Raw genomic sequence first — 20,379 nt, 5'->3', positions numbered from 1 at the left:
GCACTAAGCAGCTAATTGTCTAATCTGTGCCTTTTACCAGTGTTTGACACTTTGACGCATACTGCTGTTAGATCTTGGGATTATATAGTATTTGTCTTTCATTCATAGTTTACATATACTGCAAATGAGTGTGTATATGATCTAGTTCCGAGGAAGGAGTCTTTTGGGTGAGGGGACGGGGCGCAACCGCTGCCACAGGGATTCGCAAAAAGCTTGTATGCTAGCTGAGGTTCAAGTATAACAATTTCTCAAAATTCTCAGATTCCTAACTTACTCCTATAAAAGTCTCAAGATTCGTACGAGTATGAATTTACCCTATATATGTACTCTTTAGTATGCATTAGTCGGACTGGGATCGTATTGAGTGAGTGTGACGAGAAGAAACCATTTTGCTCTGCCTCCTCTATTTTGTATAGTCGCATATAACAAATTTGCCTATCTACTGCGGTCAATCAAATTATTTCAAACTACCAATCTTAATATTGTGTTTACAGTCTTATACATCTCAGTCACATTTTTGTTTTTCAAAATTTCCCAACATTATTTTTCTCAGTAGTTTTTTTTTTGAAGAGTTTGCTGGGGTTAAGGCAGACCCCCACTTGTTTATTGCACATAGAGAAGCATTACATACCCTCCCTAAGAGTATGGTCATTAGAAGGAGGTACACATAACCTAAGGCATCAAACCTAAAACACTTGGGATTTCTCCCTACACTGGCATAAAACCACAATCAGCAACCCCATCAACCATAGCCTGAGGGACCATCTGCCTTCAATCCACAAGCCCCAATCAAAGACAAAGGGAGCATACAAAGACTACAACAGGCATGAAGCCCTCACACAAATGACATTACACATACCACAAGCAAGTATTCATAGGAATCATCTCATTTGATCTCCTAGTTTTTAGCCTTCAATTGCTTTACTATCTTAGGATGATCTTTCCTAAGATGAAGTTGTGTTTTCTCATAGTCACAGAAAAAACACCCACAAGCACAACACACATATGTGAGTCCCATAGTGTCGTCCCAAAACTCTTTTGTATAATCTTCAAGATACCTTTTTTTGTTTTTGGTTAGTGACTTTACCTTCTTCATCATTGCGAGAGTAGGCTCAATTTCTCCCGAAGAACGTTCTTGAATTCTTTTGCTTCTTTTTGGCTTTACAGTTGACCAATCCTCTGAAGACGTTTCATGCCTCGACCTGTTTTTAGGCAAGTGGTCATTAAACATTTCTTCCTCATAATCTGATAGGTCATCCATATCATCTACCTCCTCATTTTCAGCAACTAACCCTTCGTACATATTTCTTTCTCGGCTATTGGGTAGTTGGGGAAGAGAAGTAATCCTATTCCCTTTTTCTGCTTCCCTTACCTTCTCTGTACCTTTGACTGATCTATTTACTCATCATCCATTCAAGACTGTATTCACTGCATTCACCAAGCTTGCAAAGATTCAGCGTACTTTACAAGTACCTTCAAGATTCTCCCTTACAGCATTGTTATTCCATACCATTATAGCCTGACTATTCTCTGTAGCTCTATCTTGTTCCTGAAAAACGCCTGTCCCTCTTCAACCTCCAGATCTACTGGTGTTTCCTCCACTAGACTTGGTATTTCCCTAGATGTAGAACCTACATTCAAACCTCTATTTACTTCTTGCGGTGTACTCTTTCTTACCCAAACTTGGGTGGGTTTCTCCGGACATATGTTCTCCTTGTGACCATATTTTTTGCATAGAGCACATGAAAGAGGAACCCACGGATATTCCAGCTTTATAGTTACCTCTTTTCCTAGCATTTTAACTTTAACTTCAGTTCTAAAATCAAAGTTTATGGGAACTACCACACAGACCTTTGCATAGTTAAGCCTTTGTTTCCGTTTAGTTTGCTCATCCATTCTCTTAGGCTCCCCCACCAGGCTTGCCACAAACCCCAGACCATCATCAGTCCACAACTCTTTTGGTAGATCCATTAGTTTTACCCAAATAGGAAGGGATTTTATTTCATTCTTCTGAGCTTCAACTTCCTGGGTCCACTATGCTATAACAAACAGTTTACCTGCGAGAAATATTGGCTCTGCACCTAGAACCTTTCTCCTATCTTCTTCCAAGTTGAACTTGAAGTAATATAGTTCTTTGTCAGTGGAAATAGAGAAATCCCTTTTAAGCTTCCAAATTTTGCTCAGTGTGTTCTTTACAAATAGAAATGGCAGTCTTTTTCCAATGAAGAAACCCACCACATATTCGCTCCAAAAGTCGACACCTTGATGCACTATGTTGTTAGGGATCTCAGCAACTCCCTCCACCACTTCATAAGAAAATCTACGCAACAGCATATCAGGATTAGATGAAGAGCTCGCTTCATTTTGGAAAAGAGAACTCCAAGAGGGGTTGTGATGTCTGTGAGAACCAAGAGAGGGTTCTACAGGGGTGGGGGGATGGTTGATTGATCAGCCATGATAAAACGAGATTTAGTAGATTGTGAGTGTTGCAGAGAAGAAAGCTACTAAAACAAGGGGGGGAAAGCATAGGAAGAGCAGATAAGGGTATCTATCCTACCCAGAAACTTGCTACTAAAGGAAAGAATACGGAGCACAGGATCGTGAAATAGAAGAATCTTAAGTGACTCCCGTTCGCCTAAGGAGAGTCCCCATTTTTATTTGAAGTATATATCAAGTTTTTTTCTCAGTAGTTGGCAGTGGCCCTCATTACATAAGCTAGGAGGAGAAAAATATCAAAAGGAAAAATAGGAACAGTGTGGCTTTGAAGTTTCTGACTTCTGCTGGTCAAAAATACTACTTATGCGCGCACATGCATAAGCTTTATAGATCTCAGTATGGGGACCTCTTTGCTCGCATATCGTGTTGTTTGCATTGGTACTATGTATGTTGATACCCAGAGCGGCAGAGCATACTTGACACCCTTCAATATCGCTTGAGAGTAGTTTGCATTCAAAGAACAAGTGGAGTTTGGTTGCAAAAGCAACAAGATGAAGAGTTGAAGAATTTTCTTTGAATTAATCTGTTTTGAACTTATTCACAAAACCAAAGCGGAACACAGAAAATTCCCTATTAACTTTATTTTGAAGTTCGAGAAAATTAACTTAAGTGCGAGGTACAAGAGGGCAGAAATATTGAGAAAATAATCAACCATCTTTTCTGGCAAATGAAACATCTATAATGAAGTACACGTCTTATTTCAGATGGTGAGTGGAACAACTTTGTGACTGAATTACGACCTTAAAAGATAAGAATCGGTACATGGATAATAAATTGGTTGTTTCACAACTAAATCTGCATATGAAGCACTGAGGAAGAAGAAGCATGTCAAATGAGCTACTCAGTCTACTTTGGTGTGGGTAATTCCTAAACATGCATTTACTGCAAGGACGCTATTCTCTGGAGCACTTCCTACACAAGACAGATTGGTCCATGATCATTTATGGTGTCACAACATAGCATCTTGAAGAAAATGGTCTAATTTCTAAAGCAAGTTAACAAACATGTAAAAATAATGGTGAAAAATATGTTCTGTAAAATCTGCGGATTTCCCAAGGACCGACATTTGAATATTGGTAGAGACGTACTCTATGACATGAAGACACGCACGCAACGACATCCGCAGTCATACTTGGTACTTGAGTGTATTAGTTTAGAACCATAAGGTAGACATGTATGTAGCTATCATGATACAAAAGCCCGAAACCCATAGAAAAATCCTTCAGTAAGTTTTTATATCATCTGAAGACCAGAATGCTATAAGTTTAATATCAAAGGACAGAAGACACATTAAGACACTAAGCCAGCCAAATTACGCTGCTGTAAACTATGGAGAATAGAGACGAGGTATCTGTTGGGATATTTGGCCTTTACAAAGCTAATGAGCATTTATTATTTATAAATGATGATTAAATAAACAAATTTTATTATTATGCATATGGGTGAACTAATATCATATGATAAAACCATAAATTCTAAAGGTAATAGAATTAGAACAATCAAGCATATGAAGAGTTATGTGCTGGAGATTTGATTGTATCTATTTACCTAGAATGCTCACAGTTAGGGGTGAAGTCGGACGCTTCACTTATAAGACTGTAATATACATAACTGCTATATGATAGGATGATGATATCTCAATCATTTAAGTATGACTCTAAGTTTGTATATTGGTGTAGTCACATGACTGACACTGAGGGGATCAAAGTGAAAACACACTATAAATTCGCTGTTAAGGTTAGTGTGCAAATCTTACTCTACCAATTAATCCCTAGACATGGGAAATTGTGAAAATTCATTGTGTTTCAAATTTATTACTTTGAGACGATAAAAAATAATGTCTATTCATAGGCTAGACTTGATGTTTTGGGTAATGAATATAGGACGTCTTGAATCACGAATTCTAATAAATGATCCACCACTCTACAGAGTTATGTATTAGGAAATTGTGACATAACTAATTGAGCTCAAACCCGGCCGGTATAAGAAATAGTTTCTTAATGCTCAATTGAAGTTGAATGTCACATTGGGTCAATTAGACATGGGTGTGATAGTGAAGAACATATTCCCAATGGTCTAATTGTGAATACAAGTGAGGTGGAGGGACTTAGATATAATTAATAGTAGGAAAAGACTTTCTTGAAAGTTCTAGGGGCCTTATTGTAAATATGGATTTGTTATTGGGCACTTTCCATATTAAAGATATATATATTAAAAGTGTTTTAGTATATCAATTACAAGTACTTGTATGACAATAACTTGTCCTCTTAAGATAAGACTTGGAATCCTAAGTAGATCCCCCTACACATACACTTATGTATTTTTTTTTATGCAATACTACTCATTATATATATATAATAACCTACAGATAAACTGGGACACATAGATTGTCTGACATACACTTCGAAGAGTAGAACTCCCCAATTGATGGTTAGCCCATCTAGCCAGAAATTCTGCATCCCCATTTGAAATCCTACTTATCCAATTAAAAGTATATGAGCTGAAATCCAAAATAATAGAGTTTATGTAGACCTTCATAGCTTCCAAGGACCATTTACATTCTGATCCTTGTAGAGCCTGCATCACCTCCATGTTATCTCCCTCCAAAGCATAGTGATCGTATCTGAGATGTTTTGCCAAAAGAATTGCAACTTCAGCAGCTCCCATTTCTTCTTCTTCAGCCTCCTGAGCTTTGAATCTCCTAACAGCTACTCCCACAATGACTCCTTCACAATTGCATGCTATCGATCCAGCTCCAACTCATCCTGTGTTCCTGATAAAAGAAGCATCAAATCTAATTACAATGCACTCATTTGGAATTTCTGGAAACATCCTATCTATATTTTCAGCATAAGTACTAAAAGAAATTCGAGAGGTAGAAGAAACTTCTCTGTATGCTAAATAGCATTTGTCAACCAACACTCAGCTCTGTCTAATGATACGATCTCTATTTGCTTTTCTGTTTTCAAATTTGACCTCATTCCTAGAACTCCACATGTGTTGAAGTAAGTACATGATGTGAGTCCCAACCAAACAAAGCTCATTATTCTTGCTGTTGCACCGTGATAGGTACATGTCCAGCCTCTTCCTCAGACTTGATTGCTGGTGATAGCTATTGAATCTCAATCCCACTTGAGAGCTAAACTAGATAGTTCTAGTCCAGTCGCAAGTGAATAACAGATGCTCAGTACTTTCCAGTTCTCTATTATAGAAAGGGCATGAGAAGTCACCATTCATTTTTTTTTTCTGCCAGCCCATCTCCCATAAGCAGCACATACATATACATTTTCCAGATGAACATCTGTATATATGATGGCAGTGGAGCTGCCCAAAGCTGTTTTATAGCTTTGCAGTTGACACTTGAGCTTTGTCCCACTTCTATTTTATTTTTATTCAAAAACTCATAGGCAGACTTAACAGTTAGCCTCCCAAAATTTTCTAGAGCCCAAATCATTTTGTCAGCAGAATCAGAGGTAGGTCTAACTATAACCTCCTGAATTTTTTGACAGATGAAAGGATGGAAGGATGGAAGTGCTGATTGAGTTTGACTGGATCCCATCCACTTCCATCTGCCAAGAAGAGGTCTAAAACATGTAGGTTAGTAAGAGTGTTATCCACCACCCCTAATTCTTCTAGAGTCACAGGTTTGTTCAAGCACCTGATCCAAGGATCCTTCAAAATGGAGGTGGTGGTACCCTTTCCTATTCTCCATATCATATCCCCACTAATAGCATTGAAAATTCTATAGATACCCTTTCGGAAGTATGTGGCTTGGTCAGGTGGTTTCTCCACATCTCCAATCCATATTTTACCATAGATACTGAACATGGTTCTCGTCTAAAGAGATTGAATGTCTGTTGCTACTTTCCAAGGAAGTTTTGCCAACATAGCCACATTCATATCTCTAGCCTTTCTAAGACCCAATCCTCCTTCAATTTTGGTCTTACATATTTGCTCCCACCCAATGGTGTGAACACATTTAAAAGTTTCTGTTCCATTCCACTAGAAGTCCCTACATGCCTTATCTATCTTATTACATGTGGCCACATGTAGTAAATAAGTGGGCATGACATATAGGGGGGTGGCCTGGATAACAACTTGGATGAGAGTGGTTATCCTAGCTTGAGACAACACCTTAGCCTTCCGGCCTTTGACCTTTCTATGGAACCTATCCACCATATAGTCAAAGTCCACAGCCTTTTTTCTAGACAACATTATAGGAACCCCAAGGTATTTTTCTTTGGGATCAAAGTTTCTGATTTTCTAGAATCTTTTGAGCTTTATTTTCTGCCTATACTTGACATTTTTACTAAAAAACACACTAGATTAGTCATAGTTTATTTTCTGCCCAGAGGCATTGCAATAATCATCTAGAATCTTCTTTAGGTGTCCACTTTCAGCAAGGTTTTCTTTAGTAAACAAAATTAAGTCATCTGCATAGAGCAAATGGGTAAGAGTAGGAGAGTTTCTCCTTATCTAAACACTATGTAGCTCATCCTTGAGCTCAGCTCTCGCAATCATCCTTGAGAGAGACTTAGAAACTGAAATGAAGAGATATGGGGATAGAGGATTCCCTTGTCTCAGCCCTCTTTCAAGGATAAATTTCTCCAGAGGAGAGCCATTAAGCATAACTTGGAAAGACACAGTGGATAGGCATTGGTGAATCATACTTCTCCACTTATTATTAAACCCAACCTTTTGAAAAATATTATTTACAAAAGCCCATTCAACTTTGTCATAGGCCTTGGCCATGTCCATCTTAAGAGCACACCAACCATCATTTTTACTTTTCATATTTTTCATATTATGAAAAACATCACAAACAAGGCCAACATTGTCCCCAATGCTTCTACCTTGAATGAAAGCCCCTTGAAAAGGGGACACAATCCTATTCATAAAACCTTTTAGCCTGTTTGCAAGAATCTTGGACATAATCTTATAACCAAAGTTACATAAGCTAATAGGTCTGAACTTAGAAGCATGATTAGGATTAACAATCTTAGGAATTAAAACAATGTAAGTCTCATTAAATTAAAGATTAAGATACCCATGTGTGAAGAAGTCCTGCACAAAGGTTACCACAGAATGCCTAACAATGTCCCAGTATTTCTGATAGAACACCCCTTCGAATCCATCAGGTCCTAGGGATTTTAGACAGCCCATTATTTAACAACATTCCAAATATCTTCCTTATTAGGGATGCTGGTGAGAATCTCATTTTCCCACTCACTCACAGTGTTTTAGAACAGATTCAAAATCTGGTCATCCCTTCCGGGTTGATTAGAAGTGAAAATCTCAATAAAGTAGTGATTTAGAGAGATCCCCACTTCAGTTCTCCCCTCTTTCCAAACCCCATCATCATTCTTGATCTTGTCAATTTTATTTTTCCTTTTCCTATATATGGTAGACAAGTGATAAAACTTTGTATTCTTTCCACCATCTTTGATCCAATCAGTGGAGGATTTTTGTTTCCAAAAATCATCCCCTTTTTCATACCATTCTAACAGAATCTCTTTCAGGTTCTTGGTTTTGTTGTAATTTTCAATGGTAAAAGGCTTAGACAAGACCTTGTTCAGCTTCTTTTGAGTAGCCTTAATATTAGAAAAAATATTACCAAAGACAAACTTGTTCCAAGTGGTAAGATCCATTCTAGTTCTATCAAGCTTTTGAATGCGATTACTATCAGGCAAGTCATAAGTAATAACATTCCAGGCATTATCAATTATAGGTATGCAAGTATCATTTGTTAACCACATGTCAAAAAACTTGAAAGGTCTGGGGTTATGTTCCTCTTTCTTATCAAGATTAATGAACAAAGAAATATGGTCAGAAGAATCATTTGCAAAGGCTTGTATATGAGCATGAGGAAACAAACCAAGCCATCTAGGGGAGGCTAAAGCTCTGTCTAATCTTTCTAACACATGGTCTCTAGGTTTTCTATTATTACTCCAGGTAAATTTGGGGCCTTTAAACCCCAAATCTACCAGGCCAAGATCATTAATCATACTGTTAAACTCATTCATGCGTTTGGTTATTTTACTTCTCCCACCAATCTTTTCATCCAATTGAGCAATAGCATTAAAGTCTCAAAAAAGACACCAAGGGCCAGGGATCAGAGGGGCTAATACCTTCAACTTATTTCACACTTTATTTCTATTATGACCAGCAGGTTCACCATATATAAAAGAAAAAAACCAAGGCTCTGTACTGAAATAATTTATAATTTTACCTGTAACTTGGTTCCGTGATGCCCCAAGTATCTCCAAGTTCACACCTTCTTTCCAGAGCACTTGCAAACGTCCACTGAGCTTTAGCTGCTTACTCAGTCTTCCAATATTCTCCTTACTAGCTTTTGTTTCAGACAGACAGACTATATCTACATTAAATGTACTAATCAGGTCCTTTAGTTGTTGAACTGCCGTGGTGGTGCCTATCGCCCGACAATTCCAGGCATGTATCATTATGGATACCAAGGCAGCTGTGAAGGGACAGCTACCGTGAACCCTGGAGGAGAAGACAAACCTCCACTGCTTGAAACCCCCCATGTTGCTCTCTTTATCATACCTCTAATGTATTCCTGAGTTGCTTGGTCCATCATATTTCTGTACACTTGCACTCTCTTCTTCTCTCTTACCTGGGCCATGGTACTGGAACCTACGAGCCACTGTAGAGTCATCCATAGCTAGGGGTTATGGTTGGTATGCTAGATTCTCACCATCTGCCTCATATCCCACCATTTCTTGATGGGCCTGGTTTACCACTTCATTTTCTTGCTCATCCTCTTCATCTGAATAATATACCTCCATAGTTATCTGAGGAACACCTTCCAGATCATCTGATACCCCAGATTCTGATGAAGAGTCATCCAAGACAACAGAGTCCATTGGTGATGGTTCTGTGGATGAATCCTCCCCCATTTGCACCTCTGAGACATGTGATTCTATTGAGTCACTAGAGATTGGAACAATATTAGCATTTGTTGGGATCAACAGATGCCCTTGCCCTTTTCCTCTAATTTCATCAGCAAGTTTCTTTGCTTTCTTTGATTTTCTCTCAATAACCCTTACACTTCTTCTAACCCATCCATCTCCTCCATTGTTTATCATCTCACCTTCCTCTTCCACACTAATACAAAATTTTCTTTTTCCTCCTTTTTCGTGTCTCCTCTCCTTTTTCTTTGTTTACACTGCTCAACCTGGATTTAACTCCAGATCTGGGAATCTTTTCTTTCCTACCTAGGGAAGCTATAATTTTGAATCCTCTTCCACGTGTAGGTTTGCTATGGAGTCGGTGAACAGGGATGGGTTGATTTTTCTTTTAAGTTTCCTTGTTGACTGGTTTAGTTCTCTTGAAGATCAACACACCATCTTTGGAACCAAAAAAATCTTGTGTGGATGCTAGGTGAGCAAGCTGATATCTAGGCCGGTCATATCCACCGGTACCCTCTGACCTATTTGTTTCACGCATGTCTCTCAGCCCCCTTTCTTGGTTTTGATTATTTAGGTCTTCTGAATCTTCTGTAGCGTTGGCTAGAGACTTTGACTTTGAGTTATCCCTGGCTTGTCCAAACACAACTAAGCCTAGTGGATTTTCCTTCTCATTCATATCTATGTCTTGGCCCATCGGATTATTAATCGGGCTCTATTGTTCTTCCATCCCTTTTTCAGCTGTTGGTCCAGGCCCGGGGCCCAACACTCCTAATCCATTTAGTTGAGATCCAGTGCCTTGGATATCCATTGTACTGGGCTCTGTGACAGATATGACCGTTAGATTTCTATCCGTTGGGTTAGCCATTAGCCCTGCTTCCTTGGGCCCTATTATGGGCTCCACCACTATCTCCTTATTTTTGTCTCTTCCATCACTTGTTCCCGTTGATGTGGATCTCTGCCATCTGTCCTGGTTTGCGACGTGGATCTCTGCCATCTGTCCTGCTTCACACATGCATAGTTTTTCTGGCCACCAAATTCCCAGCTCTCCCTTTCTGGCACCAGAGTTTCTTCGAACCAAAGTTGCTTTGGTGTTCCAGCGATATTTATGGATTGCTTACCCGAGAATGCTATTCCATTGAAAAACTTATTTGCTTTCATCTGGCTCGTAAAATGAGGTTTGATATCTTTCAATGATCCTCCACATTTCATGAGATCATATCGATGTTGATTACGAATTCGACAAGTATATTGGTCATGTCCAATGACACCACAGAAATAGCAGAAAAACTCCAGCTTTCATACTTTAGCCTGACCACTATCATTTCCCCTGTCTCTAGCTTTACCTTTTGATCTTTCTGTAGTCTTTATTTTATATCCATTTCCACTCGAACTCGAGCCACCGGTTTATTGAATTCAGGTGGGCATGATATATCAGCTTCAGATACCATCCCCAAGTTCGCTCCTATCTTCCAGACGTTTTCTTTGTTAATCCTTTCTTTTGGTAGATCCCATATTTGTATCAAGAATTTAACAAAGTCAAACTGGTATTCATCCAACCTCCTGGCTCTAACCCATTCCTTCACCGAGAAGATTTTGCCCATTCATCATCCTGCGGGCTATATATTAACGTTGTTAACATGAGATGTTAGATTCATTAATATGATATTTTTGTGGCACGTGTATATTGAAAGTCTGTACAATTTTTTTTTTGATAAAGTCTGTACAAGATTTGAAGTCTGCATAAAGTTTGGAGTCTCATACATTTTTGATTTGTTATGTTATGAGTATGACACTGAGCCACACTTAATCCATAAAAAGAAAAAGAAAAACAGAATCGGTTAACTATACATAGGGTAAAAAGACGTTGGACTATATAAAGATATAGCTCTGTTAGTTGCTACTGACACTTTGAAGACTTGTACTTCAGTAAAGATTCCTTTGCATATGGCATGTTCAAATGTGTAATCCTCTTTGCTTTTTACGGTATGCATTTTCTTAAGGTATAGGGACCACTTTTTATATTAGCAAAAGATATTGGGACCACATGTACTAATTCATCTAGTATAAGCTAGTAAAGGACAAAATATTCTTAACTAAAAGTGGGTAGACTTTGCAAGCATTACAGTGATGTTGGTTATATTGTCTTGTTACTAGTGGGTCATAGTGCATGTGCATGCTATTCTTGTAAGAACATATAATATAGGGACCATGTGCTGTACTACAAGGTAAGAACTTTATTATTTTAGACGTGTGCACAGTTCGCTGACTATATAGTCTACTGAAACAAGAAGGAGAGGTACAGTATTAATTCATTGCATGAGACACACAAAGACTAAACACATGGAGAAATACACTGTACTAAATATGCATATTAGATGATGCATATGGACACATGGTAACTAATAGTTTACTTCTTGTTATATGCGTATCTGTTCCAGGACATACATGAGTACTTGACATGTGTACCTCTACAAGTACATAATTATTAAATAATATTCATAAGTACACACTTTGCATGCTAAATTAAATCCTTCTCTTATATGCACGCATGATAGTTATGAGATAACTATTTGCATATGATGCAAGCTATTCAGATTTTCCATAATACACTAATATATCAATGATAGATGTTTAATTTTGGCATGAGATGCATAGATTGTTAAAAGAAAAAGTAGAAAGATATCATTGTCTTAACATTGAATATTTATTGATAAATACCCTCGGTCTATATAAAGCAAGTGATAAAGGCATTTAATTTATGAATTGAATCCCTTGCTACAACGTTATCAATTCAATATGAATTATATTTTTAGATATGATTAATATGATCCCTACGGATAAATTAATTGCATGCTAAAATTATTTTTGCCTATTGTCTATTTTTAAGAAGAAAAATTAATGTATGGCTAGTGGGAGTGTCTTCCCTTATGGATTCATTATCTCGCAGTTACATTAATGAATTATGATGATGGTACACTTGGTTGAAATATAGTTGACAGCCCCATGGTTTGTGCAATTATGTTTTAGTAGCAAAAGGAATGATAATGGAAATCATATTACTTGTATGTAAAATTGATGGGTCTAGTAGAACTCGCCTGATTAAGTTGAATAATTTTGATGCCCTACGGATAAGAGATTGTTCATAAGTATTAGGTTTCTATTGCTTATATTTGTCTTAATGATACAATATTGAGGGTGTTGTATTTTTATTATATATGCGGGTAATTGGTTTATTAAATTCCCAAAACCAATATTAAATGCATTATAATAATTTTTGTGTATATAAAAATAATATTCTAGATATGTCTCAATCAAATTTCAGTCCCTTAGCATCTATCTTGAAAGGAAACAAGTTGATTGGTCCTAATTATGTGGACTGGAAGCGTAAGATTAACATTATCTTGACTGCTGAAAGTTGCAAATTCGTTCTCACAACCCTTTAGCCCCCTGAACTAGCAGACAATGCTAGTGCAAGGCTGAATGATGAGTATAAAAAATGGCAAAAGGCCAATGAAATGTCCAAGTGTTATCTCCTAGCATCAATGTCAAACGTACTCAAGCACCAACACAAAAATTTTGGTAAAGCTACTGAGATCATGACCAATTTGCAAGAGATGTTTGGCGAACATAATCGCACTAAACGTCAGATTGCAATGACAAACCTGATGAATACAAAAAGGATGATGGGACTAATGTTAGGGAGCATATCCTTAAAATGATTGGCTATGTAAATGAGTTGGAGATCCTAGGCGCTGAAATAGATGCCAATTCTCAGGTTGATGTTATTCAGTCTTTGCCAGTTTCATTTAATCAGTTCAAGTTGAACTACAACATGAACAATATGGATCTGACACTACCAGAGTTAATGAACTCTTTGCAGCAGGCTGAAGACTTAGTTAAGGTTAAGCCAATTGTAATGGTCTCAGAAAATGTTGGTGTTTCCAAGCCTAAGCCGAAAGGCAAAGGCAAGTGGAAAAAAGGTAAAAAGTTTGCCCTTAGGGCAAAAGGGGAAGTGGATAAAATATTTAGGGGCTAAAGCAAAAGGTAATTGTTACCATTGTGAAAAGCCTGATCATTGGAAGAGGAATTGTAGGGAGTATCTGGCTATGAAACAAAAACAAAAAAAAGGTATGCAATCCTTTATTCTTGAAACCAAAGAGTTGGTTTTTCCTTCTGACACCTGTTATGGGGAATTAGAGGCCACTAACTACTTTTGTAAAATGTTACAGGAGTTTCAGGGGAAACGAAGGATTAATGAAGAAAGGGTGTACCAGACACTAAGGACAGAGGCAAAGGTTGCTACAGTATCAATAGAAGTTTAGCATTAGAAAAGAAAATGTTAGTTTTAAAAGACTATTATTATGTTCCAGGGATAAGGAGAAATTTGGTTTTTGTTTCTGCACTTTATAAGTCAGAATATAATATTCTATTTCATTTGATTCAAAAGTTATAATAAGATTAAATAGAAAGATTATTGCCTTTAGTATTTTTGAAAAGGGTCTCTATTTACTTTCTTATATGCTAAAAATAAATGATACTGATATTAGTAATTCATCATATGTTATTACCTCAATAGAGGATATTTTCTTTAGTTAATCCAACAAACTTGTGGCACTTAAGACTTGGTCATATCAATCTGAATAAAATTGATAGCTTGGGTGAAAGATGGGATTTTAAGTTCAATCCCTTTATAATCTTTCTCAACCTATAATCTTACTTAGAAGGAGAGATGACTACAAGATCTTTTAAAGTAAAGGGTCAAGAGCCACATAGTGAATGGAGTTAGTACATACAGATGTACATGGGCCTATAAATGTGAAAACAAATGGTAACTTAATGTAAAATATGATTTTGAATCAATGAGATGAGAAATGGAATCCTTATATTCTAACAATGTCTGGGAACTTGTTGATCCATTGCCAAATATTAAGCCTATTAAGAATAAGTAGTTATTCAAAAGTTAAAGAGGAGCTGATAGAAAGGTAGAGACTTTTAATGCAAGACTGGTGGATAAAATGTTTACTCGAAAAGAGGGTATCGATTATGAGAGAACTTTTTTGCCAGTAGCCATGAAAAGTCTATTAGAGTCCTTCTAGTGATTGCTGTTCATTATGACTATATGATTTGGCAAATGGATGTAAAGACTGCATTTTAGAACCTGGAGGCTTTACAATTCCTACAAGCTTCAAGAAGTTGGAATGTAAACTTCGATCAAATAATCAAATCTTTTGGTTTTGATCAATGCGAGGAAGAACCTTGTGTTTTACAAGAAGGTTGAAGGTAAGATGGCAAAGTTTTTGGTCTCATATGTATATGATGCACTATTCATCATGAATGATATATTCTACAAGGACCAAACACTAAATATTGTTATATGATTATGCATACCTTTTTATAGATAATATGGGTATTAGAATAGTTGCAAAATGGCTTTGAAGGCCAGTGGGAGATTGTTGGGATATTTGGCCTTTACAAAGCCAATGAACATTTATTATTTATACATGATGATTAAATGCACAAATCTTATTATTATGTATATGGGTGAACTAATATCATATGATGAAACCATAAGTTCCATATGTAATAGAATTAGAACAATCAAGCATAAGAAGAGTCATTTGCGGGAGATTTGATTGTATCTATTTACCTAGAATGCTCACCGAACGCTTCACTTATAAGACTGTAATAAACATAACTGCTATATGATAGGATTATGATATCTCAATCATTTGAGTATGACTCTAAGTTTGTATATTGGTGTAGTCACATGACTGACACTGAGGGGATCAAAGTGAGAACATACTATTAATTCACTGTTATGGTTAATGTGCAAATCTCACTCTACCAATTAATCCCTAGACTTGAGGAATTGTGAAAATTCATTGTGTCTCAAATTTATTACTTTGAGTCGTTAAAAAGTAATGTCTATTCATAGACTAGACTTGACGTTTTGGGTAATAAATGTAGGACGTCTTGAATCACGAATTCTAATAAAAGATCCACCACTTTACGGAGTTACGTATTTGGAAATTGTGACATACAAACCCGGCCGGTATAAGAAATAGTTTCTTAATGTTCATTACCCAAAACGTCAAGTCTAGTCTATGAATATACATTACTTTTTAACATCTCAAAGTAATAAATTTGAGACACAATGAATTTTCACAATTTCTCAAGTCCAGGGATTAATTTGTAGAGTGAGATTTGCACACTAACTTTAACAACGAATTTATAGTGTGTTCTCACTTTGATCCCCTCAGTGTTAGTCATGTGACTACACCAATATACAAACTTAGAGTCATACTTAAATGATTGGGATATCATCATCCTGTTATATATCAGCTATGTATATTACAGTCTTATAAGTGAAGCGTCCGACTTCACCCCTAATTGTGAGCATTCTAGGTAAAATAGATACAATCAAATCTCCCGCATAGAAGATGCATAAAGTGTTGATATTTAAGCATAAATACCCTCGGTCTATATGATATAAAGCAAATGGTATAGGCATTTAATTTACGAATTGAATCCCTTGCTACACCGTTATTAATTTAATTGGAATTATATTTTTAGATGTGATTAATATGATCCCTACGGATAAATTAACTGCATGCTAAAATATTTTTGTCTATTGTCTATTCTTAAGAAGAAAAATTCATGTATGGCTAGTGAGAGTGTTTTTCCTTACGGATTTATTATCTCACTGTTACATTAATGAATTATGATGATGGTACCCTTGGCTGAAATATAGTTGACATCCCTATGGTTTGTGCAATTATGTTTTAGTAGCAAAATGAATAATAATGGAAATCATATTACATATATGTAAAATTGATGGGTCTATTAGAACTCGCCTGATTAAGTTGAATAATTTTGATGCCCTACGGATAAGAGATTATTCATAAGTATTAAGTTTCCATTGCTTATATTTGTCTTATTGATATAATATGGAGGGTGTTATATTTTTATTATATAAGCGGGTAATTGGTTTATTAAATTCCCAAAACCAATATTAAATACGTTATAATAATTTTTATGTATATGTAAATGTTCCAGATATGTCTCAATCTGTCATAGGCCTTGGCCATATCCATCTTAAGAGCACACCAACCATCATTTTTACTTTTCATATTTTTCATATTATGAAAAGCTTCACAAGCAAGGCTAACATTGTCCCCAATGCTTCTGCCTTTAATGAAAGCCCCTTGAAAAGGGGATACAATCCTATTCATAAATCCTTTTCGCCTGTTTGCAAGAATCTTGGACACAATCTTATAACCAAAGTTACATAAGCTAATAGGTCTGAACTTTGAAGTATGATCAGGATTAACAATCTTAGGAATTAAAGCAATGTAGGTCTCATTAAAGTGAGGATTAAGATACCCATGTGTGAAGAAGTTCTGCATAAAGGTTACCACAGAATGCCCAACAATGTCCCAGCATTTCTAATAAAACACCCTTTGGAATCCATCAGGTCTTGGGGATTTTAGATTGCCCATCTTTTTAAGAACATTCAAAATATCTTCCTTATTAGGGATGCTGGTGAGAATCTTGTTTTCCCTATCATTCACAGTGTTTTTGGAACAGATCCAAAATATGGTCATCCCTTCCAAGTTGATTAGAAGTGAAAATCTCAGTAAAGTAGTGATTTAGAGAGATCCCCACTTCAGTTCTCCCCTCTTTCCAAACCCCATCATCAATCTTGATCTTGTCAATTTTATTTTTCCTTCTCCTATATATGGTAGACAAGCGATAAAACTTTGTATTCTTTCCATAATCTTTGATATAATCAGTGGAGGATTTTTGTTTCCAAAAATTATCCTCTTTTTCATACCATTCCAGCAGAATCTCTTTCAAGTTCTTGGCTTTGTTGTAATTTTCTATGGTAAAAGGCTTAGACAAGACCCTGTCCAGCTTCTTTTGAGTAACCTTAATATTAGAAAAAATATTACCAAAGACAAACTTGTTCCAAGTGGTAAGATCCTTCCTAGTTCTATCAAGCTTTTAAATGAGATTACTATCAGGTAAGTCATAAGTAATAGCATTCCAGGCATTATCAATAATAGGTGGACAAGCATCATTTGTTAACCACATGTCAAAAAACTTGAAAGGTCTGGGGTTATGTTCCTCTTTCTTATCAAGATTAATGAACAAAGAAAATGATTAGAAGAAGCATTTGCAAAGGTTTGTACATAAGCATGAGGAAACAAACCAAGCCATCTAGGGGAGGCTAAAACTCTGTCTAATCTTTCTAACACATGGTCTCCAGGTTTTCGATTATTACTCCTGGTAAATTTGGGGCCTTTAAACCCCAAATCTACCAGGATAAGATCAATAATCATACTGTTAAGCTCATTCATGCGTTTGGTTATTTTACTTCTCCCACCAATCTTTTCATCCAATTGAGCAATAGCATTAAAGTCCCCAAAAAGACACCAAGGGCCAGGGATCAGAGGGGCTAATACCTTCAACTCATTCCACACTTTATTTCTATTATGAGCAGTAGGTTCACCATATATAAAAGAAAAAAACCCAGGCTCTGTACTGAAATAATTTATAATTTTACCTGTAACTTGGTTCCGTGATGCCCCAAGTATCTCCAAGTTCACACCTTCTTTCCAGAGCACTTGCAAACCTCCACTGAGACCAATAGCTGGAACTGCAAAATGCCCACTGAGCTTTTGCTGCTTACTCAGTTTTCCAATACTCTCCTTACTAGCTTTTGTTTTAGACAGACAGACTATATCTACATTAAACCTACCAATTAGGTCCTTTAGTTGTTGAACTACCGTGGTGGTGCCAATCCCCTAGCAATTCCAGGCATGTGTCATCATAGATACTAAGGTAGCTGTGAAGGGACAACTACCGTGAATCCTGGAGGAGAAGACTGGCCTCTACTGCTTGAACCCCAATGTTGCTCTCTTCATCATACCTCTGATGTATTCCTGAGTTGCTTGGCCCATCATACTTCTGTACACTTGCACTCCCTTCTTCTCTCTTACCTGGGCCATGGTACTGGAACCTACGAGCCACTATAGAGTCATCCATAGCCAGGGGTTGTGGTTGGTATGCTAGATTCTCACCATCTGCCTCATATCCCACCATTTCTTGATGGACCTAGTTCACCACTTCATTTTCTAGCTCATCCTCTTCATCTGAATAATATACCTCCATAGTTATCTGAGGAACACCTTCCAGATCATCTGATACCCCAGATTCTGATGAAGAGTCATCCAAGACATCAGAGTTCATTGGTGATGGTTCTGTGGATGAATCCTCCCCCATTTGCACCTTCGAGACATGTGATTCTACTGAGTCACTGGAGTTGGAACAATATTAGCATTTGTTGGGATCAACAGATGCCCTTGCCCTTTTCCTCTAATTTCATCAACAAGTTTTTATGCTTTCTTTGATCTTCTCTCGATAACCCTTGCACTTCTTCTAACCCATCCATCTCTTCCATTGTTTACCATCTCACCTTCCTCTTTCTCACTAAGACAAAATTTTCTTTTTCCTCCTTTCTGTGTCTCCTCTCTTTTTTCTTTGTTTACACCGCTCAACCTGGATTTAACTCCAGATATGGGAATCTTTTCTTTTCTACCTCCGAAAGCCATAGTTTTAAATCCTCTTCCACGTGTAGGTTTTCTATGGAGTCAATGAACAGGGATGGGTTAATTTTTCTTCTAGGTTTCCTCGTTGACTGGTTTAGTTTTCTTGAAGATCGAGACACCATCCTTGGAACCAGAAAAATCTTGTTTGGATGCTGGGTGAGCAAGCTGATATCTAGGCTGGTCATATCCACAGGTATCCTCTGACCTATTTGTTTCACGCATGTCTCTCAACCCCCCTTCTTGGTTTTGATTATTTAGGTCTTCTGAAGCTTCTGTAGCGTTGGCTAGAGACTTTGACTTTGAGTTATCCCAGGCTTGTCCAAACACAACTAAGCCCAGCGGATTTTCCTTCTCATTCATATCTATGTCTTGGCCTATCGGATTATTAATCGGGTTCTATTGTTCTTCCATCCCTTTTTCAGCTGCTCGTCCAGGCCTAGGGCCCATCACTCCTGATCCATTTAGTTGAGATCCAGTGTCATACCCCGAATTTCGACAAAATTGGAAAAACAATATTTGTTCCCGACTCTTCGATTTTCTATGTGTGGTGCACTCTCAACTTCCAAAAACTCCAAAATCAGTTTAAATATGCGGATAATTAAAAACAATAAAAATTTTAAATAAACAAAAGTCCTTTTCATTACAAAAATTCACAATTATGATTAGGTTACAAATCTCCTTTCAATAACTCTTTAATTATAATTACAAATGAAAATACAAAAACATTGTCTCAACTGAAAATATATTTCACCTCAAGGGAAAACAAAACATATCCTGAAATGCGACGCTAACACAAACCACAAGCAGCAAGCAACCTTCTTCAACACTAAACCTGTCAAGACTTATCAACTATGTTCATTTAATGAACACACCCGATAAGCAAACATGCAAATCGGGTCAGCATTATAAACAATGCTGGTGTGAGTAGCCTAAAAATACAAATTATACTTATACATATATATACACAATCCATAAGGCAGTTAGTTCCTCCCCCGAGGCGCCATAACTTCTAACGACTAATACAACATTCTTATATACGCTAATTAAGGCAGGTAGTTCCTTCCTCCACTGAGGCACCTTAGCTTCCAATTCATTAATAGTAAGACATTTAGTTCCTCCACCGAGGCGCCTTAGTTTCAAACCGTACTATATCAACTATATCTAATAATCAAATAATAAACATAAACTTACTCTTTACTTACACTGGTATAGGCCAAATCATAGAGTAGGTCACACCTGCATAACTAATCAATTCAACCCACCCTTCTGCAAAACCTTGTGAATGCAACCTAAGTTACAATAGAACAAGCATATCATATACCTAATTCCAAACATCTCATTTG

General features: G+C 36.9%; 1 protein-coding gene across 1 annotated transcript; it reads right to left on the bottom strand.

Annotated features, from left to right (window-relative positions):
* Positions 1 to 16,988: 16,988 nt before the first annotated feature.
* Positions 16,989 to 18,530, bottom strand: LOC147497320 (uncharacterized). The gene is made up of 3 exons (XM_086562839.1): positions 18,292 to 18,530; positions 17,747 to 18,182; positions 16,989 to 17,354 (listed from the first exon to the last, which is right to left on the bottom strand). The coding sequence occupies exons 1-3, from the start codon at positions 18,528 to 18,530 to the stop codon at positions 16,989 to 16,991; spliced, it is 1,041 nt and encodes a 346-aa protein (XP_086418965.1).
* Positions 18,531 to 20,379: the final 1,849 nt, after the last annotated feature.

This window comes from Coptis chinensis, chromosome 5, assembly GCF_015680905.1.
Source record: "Coptis chinensis isolate HL-2020 chromosome 5, ASM1568090v1, whole genome shotgun sequence".
NCBI lineage: Eukaryota > Viridiplantae > Streptophyta > Magnoliopsida > Ranunculales > Ranunculaceae > Coptis > Coptis chinensis.
This window is presented reverse-complemented; position numbering and strand designations above follow the sequence as displayed.

Excerpts from the sequence above, each read along its gene's own strand:
- LOC147497320 (XM_086562839.1), bottom strand. The coding sequence starts at position 18,530 with ATGGTGGGATATGAGGCAGATGGTGAGAATCTAGCATACCAACCACAA. Across the intron at positions 18,183-18,291 it reads CTTCTCCTCCAGGATTCACG|GTTTAATGTAGATATAGTCT; the intron begins GTAGTTGTCCCT and ends CCTAATTGGTAG. Across the intron at positions 17,355-17,746 it reads TGATTATTGATCTTATCCTG|GTTACTCAAAAGAAGCTGGA; the intron begins GTAGATTTGGGG and ends TCTAATATTAAG.